The sequence below is a fragment of the Priapulus caudatus genome, unplaced genomic scaffold, assembly GCF_000485595.1.
Source record: "Priapulus caudatus unplaced genomic scaffold, Priapulus_caudatus-5.0.1 Scaffold1398, whole genome shotgun sequence".
In the NCBI taxonomy this organism is placed as follows: Eukaryota; Metazoa; Priapulida; class Priapulimorpha; order Priapulimorphida; family Priapulidae; genus Priapulus; species Priapulus caudatus.
The window spans coordinates 5,872-11,143 of NW_014578459.1; the positions used below are offsets into that span (position 1 = coordinate 5,872).

Genomic DNA, 5,272 nt, shown 5'->3' on the forward strand with positions numbered 1-5,272 from the left:
GTGTGTGTGTGTGTGTGTGTGTGTGTGTGTGTGTGTGTGTGTGTGTGTGCGTGCGCGCGCATGCGTGTGCGTGCGTACGTGCTTGCGAATCAGAATATATGCGTATGTCTATCCGTTGGTGCCACTGTGTATATAGGTTATCAAACGAGGAAAAGGGAGTTTAATAGTTCTTCCGCAGTTCTATTCCTTCTTTCGTGGGTTGGTTCATTTGTTTTTTCATTCGTTCTATCCCCTTTTCTTTATTTATTCGTTCATTTATTTATTTATTCGTACATTTATTTATTCAATCATTAAAGGAATAATAGGTCCATTGATTATGCAATGTTGACGAATGCGAGAGTAACTGGCACCTTGTGTAGTTAATAAGTACATTACCCTATAGCCAAACGCGTATTAGTTTGTCCAATATCACTGCTGGTTACATTACAAGAAAGACTTGAAATCAGTTGTTGATATTTATTTACGTGCCGTAAATGTCTTCCAGGAGTCAAGAAATAAGTCGCCGATGACGTAAACATTTGTGCGGCCCGTATGTTTTGGACGCCAGATGAAATGGAGGTGTCAGCTGTGTAACCACGGCCACGGACTAAACATGGAAATGGAGTAAAACACACGTACTAATCACGGACGCACTGGACAGCTCTGACAAAAAGCTCCTTATCACGAGCGTCCGTGTTTACGAAATCACTGATGATAGCATTGCGTACGGCCGAGCATGCGTGCGAAAATATCCGGTGCACTATAAATCTGTATCACACGATTTGAAAGTGAAACTGTAAACTGTAAACATTTCTTGGATTGCGTATTCAATTAGACATTTCTTAGTAACCAGCAGTGATATTGGACAAACTAATACGCGTCTAGCTATAAGGTAATGTACTTATTAACTACACAAGGTGCCAGTTACTCTAGCATTTGTCAACATTGCATAATCATTTGACATATTATTCCTTCAATTCATTAAATTGTTCGTTTCTTAATTTATTTATTTATTTATTCATTCATTCATTCATTCATTCATTCATTCATTCATTCAATCATTCATTTATTCATTCATTCATTTATTCATTCATTTATTCATTCATTATCTATCTCTCTCTCTCTATCTCTCTCTCTCTTTCTATCTCTCTCTCACACACACACTTTCTCTTTCTATCTCTCTTTCTATCTATCTATCTATCTCTTTCTCTTTCTATCTATCTCTCACACACACAATCTCGCTGTCTATCTATCTATCTCTCACTTTCTGTCTTGAGCGTTTTCTATCTCTTAATTGTTCTCCTGTAACCGCAGCTTGGAGACAAACGTGTCCACAGGCACTTGGAGCGTTTCAATAAAATAGAATGCTAAATAAATACGAAATCTATTTACTACCAAAGTCTAAAATTAATGTTTCTCTACTCTCTTTCGCCTATTATTGCCGACAATTTCCTGTAAATGCCGTGCTACAAATGCTCCTCTGCAACACACGCTACCGCACACTGACATATACATATTGAAACGCTCCAAGTGCATGTGCACGTGTCCACATCCCAGTGCATCAACCCTAGAGACTAACCACCTTCATCCAGACCTGTCATACATAGGGGGCTTGCTATATATATAATAATACACGTTTGCTTTTTCGCTTGCAGGACAACTCGAACATTCCAACAACGAGTCCGTGGAACTTGCTGCTGATACAGGATGCGGATAGCTATCGTCACAGGCGTCGTCGCCCTCCTGCTGCTGGTGAGTGAGTCAACAACAGCCGCAGATCATATAAATTGTAAACGTGTACATATATATATATATATATATATATCATACGGCATCATAACAACGCACCGCATCGTAACATATCGCCTGCATCTCAGTACAAACATCTGCATCCCAGCACACAGAACGCGACATCAGCGCACGTATACGATCACAATGCGTCACCCTTGCGACCTTCACGTCACCGCACAATGTCCCCAACACGTCACATACATTACGTGTCAATGCGTCACCCCCTGCGACCCTTCACATCACCGCACAATGTCACCAACACGTCACATACATTACGTGTCAATGCGTCACCCCCTGCGACCCTTCACGTCACCACACAATGTCACCAACACGTCACATACATTGCGTGCGTTGCGGCATGCAGCTTCGAGACTGCCGACGACATTTAATCATGAATTTCACCATATCTATGACGTCATCGTCTTTTGTTCACGTCGTCATCGCGGGTTTTCATGACGTGTAATACGAACACTGATGCGATCCGGAACAATGATGAGACTAGATCCGGAACAATGATAAGACGAAATCACACGTAGCAAGGTATTTAGCGTTCACACGAGGCAAAATGTGCGGTCCAAGAAATACGGTATCTAAACAGATCCGGTATTTGTTGAAATACGCGGCTTCCCAGACCCCGAATAATTTGCCGTGCTTGAGAAATACCGGATCTCTTGGACCGCGCATTTCCTCGTGTGAACGCTAAATACCGTATTTCTGAAGCCGCGTATTTTATAGACTGGTCCGCGCTCGACAGTTCCAGTGTAACGCGAGTGGAACTATCGAGCGCGGACCAGTCTATACGTATTTTATCAGCAGTTGGTGCGCATTGCATTGTTTTGTTTGCATTGTTTGCTTGATTGTTACTAAAGCAGCTCGCAGCTCGCAAATACGGCATTTCTGGAACCGCGAATCAGCGTGTAAACGCTCGGTCGCGTATTTGTCTCAGATTCGGTATTTCGCAAATACCGTATTTCATAAATACGAGCTATCTTGTCAACGAGGCTACTGATACTAGATCTGGAACAATGACGAGACGAGATCCGGAACAATGATCAGACTAGATAGGGAACAACACTGAGACGATGTCCGGAACAATGATGAGACGAAATCCGGAACAACAATGAGACTAGATACGGAACAATGATGATACTAGATCCGGAACAATAAGACGAGATCCGGAACAATGACACGAGAAGATCCGGAACCATGATAGATGAATGCCGAGATATTTAACGAAAGAACGTCTAAAGACGCCATGAACGCGTCGAAATATATAACAACGCTCTTTTTGCACGATAACAGAATCAAAAATTTAGAAGAATCCTAAGTGAACGTGATTTTGGCAGCGCAGTTATGTGAGTGTGTAGATAATGGTAGCGAGATAATGTGCGTAATGAGAGCAAATATACTCGGAGAGCAGATGTCATGCGGTGTGGAAGGCAATGACCGAGGCAGGGTCACTGCTGCTTCCGCTGTTGCTGCTGGTGGTGCTGGTGGTGGTGCTGCTGCTGCTGCTGTTGATGATGATGATGCTGCTGCTACTGCTGCTGCTATTACTGCTGCTACTGCTGCTACTGCTGCTGCTGCTGCTGCTGGTGGTGGTGGTAGTGGTGGTACTACTACTACTGCTGCTACTGCTGCTACTGCTGGTGCTGTTGCTGCTGCTGCTACTGCTGCTAAAGCTGCTACTGCTGCTGTTGCTGTTGCTGCTGCTACTGCTGCTACTGCTGGGCTATAAGCTGCACTACTGCTGCTGTTGCCTGCTGCACTGATGTGCGTCTGCTTGCTGTTGCTGCTGCTGCTGCTACTGCTGGCTGCTGCTGCCGTTGCTGCCAACTAGCGGGCGTGACTGTGTAGCTGTTGGTGGCGTTACTGACCCGATAGCTCATTTAATCACCGCCTGCTTTTAATCATATATGATTAACTATTTTAAACCGCTATAAATATTTGCCGCTGTGATTTAGGGCCAGAAAACCCTACGTGTGCGCGCGTCAGAAACCGTGTGAAACCTACAAGTCACGAGATAGCCCGGTGGCCGCGTGTTCCGGTTTAGCCGCGTCCGCGATCGAAGCTTATAAACTGAAAAATGATCAGCCGCTATAAATAGAAGCGCGTCGCCATCCCGTCACGTCACTAGTTTTGCTGTGCGTGTTACGTGTGATCGTCACGACACGTTGATGCGCGGATAATGATGAACTGATGATGACGTCGACAAATACGGGTGGTTGTGGTGCGGCGCGCCACGCGGTATAGTGGTGTACACAGTAGAAGGCGTCCATAGCAGCCAGGCCTGAATAAGCATGCGAACAGAAATTAATTAAAAGGGGACAGTAGCCTCTAGGAATTTTACTGTATAGCAACTGTACTTACTGTATAACAATCGTCTATACCCACACGTATTTGTTTACCAGATACCAAATTTAAGTTGTTATAAATTAATTACACATCAAACGCTACGAAATTTGAACGCGCCATGATCACCCGCGCTGTGCTGCCACACACCCCGAAAAAGTTGCGTATTTGAAAAAATTTCATTTGCACGTTAGTCTGGAAGTGTAGCCAAAAATCCGCGCAATTCTCTACCAAAACTTTCGGCCGAACTTCCGTAAGTTAGGTTAAAAGTAGTTTTAGTAATGTTTTTCATTTAAAACAACATGGGTTGAGTGAATTAACCCAAATATCTATGGCCGTCTTCTTGACTGATTTGCTTTGACTGAAGAAAACCTTCAAGACAAGAGACAAACGGGCCGTTTGTAAATGTTTGTTTTGTTTAATGCTGCTAGATAAGTATAAAGTTTTCTGATGATATTTTCCATGAAAGACACATATTTTTACTCATATTATATACTATAATAATACTTACTATAATTGCACTTCTTTGTGCAAATGCGATTTATTTTCATCTTAATCTTAAGTTATGAGAGGGTCAGCTTATAGTTATACTGGCCGAGTTTCTGTACGTTTATGTCGTTGCCGTGGTCCGTTAGTTTACGTTTCAGCTGACCTCAGGGTAAACACAGGTTACTACTGACGACTACTACCTAATACAGCGTCATGCAAGCGAGTACGAGTACGTATAGCTCTCGTACTGTCGTAGCCTAGTACTATAATACCGGTCGTACTCTAGTACTAGTATATGTCGTTAGCCCTTCGCGCCTTCCTCGCTGCGCAGCGAATGCACTACGAGATGCGTGTAATACGTACGTATGTAATTATTAACGAGAGGCCCAGACCTCTCATAACTTGAGATTGTAGAATGAATAACAACGCATTTGCCAGAAAGAATTGCAGATTCAATGTGATATTATATGTATACTAATGAGGATAAAGGATACGTTTTTCATGGAAGAATCCATCAGAAAACGTACCTTATCTAGCGGTCATAAACACAAATACAACATTTTAACAAATGGGCGTTTGTTCTCTTGTCCAAGGCAAAGCAAATCGAAGGCCACCAATCAGAAGGCGCTAAATTCTTCGCTATGTTTACCGTATGGGGAAA

At 43.1% G+C, this 5,272-nt stretch overlaps 1 protein-coding gene across 1 annotated transcript in view; it reads left to right on the top strand.

Moving 5' to 3' along the window:
• Positions 1-1,638: 1,638 nt before the first annotated feature.
• Positions 1,639-5,272, top strand: part of LOC106816502 (glycine-rich cell wall structural protein 1.8-like) — a 40,875-nt gene continuing 37,241 nt past the window's right edge. Inside the window, exon 1 of the mRNA XM_014821129.1 lies at positions 1,639-1,731. Coding sequence (XP_014676615.1) covers positions 1,687-1,731 — 45 coding nt within the window. The 5' untranslated portion in view covers positions 1,639-1,686. The remainder of the gene's footprint in view (positions 1,732-5,272) is intronic.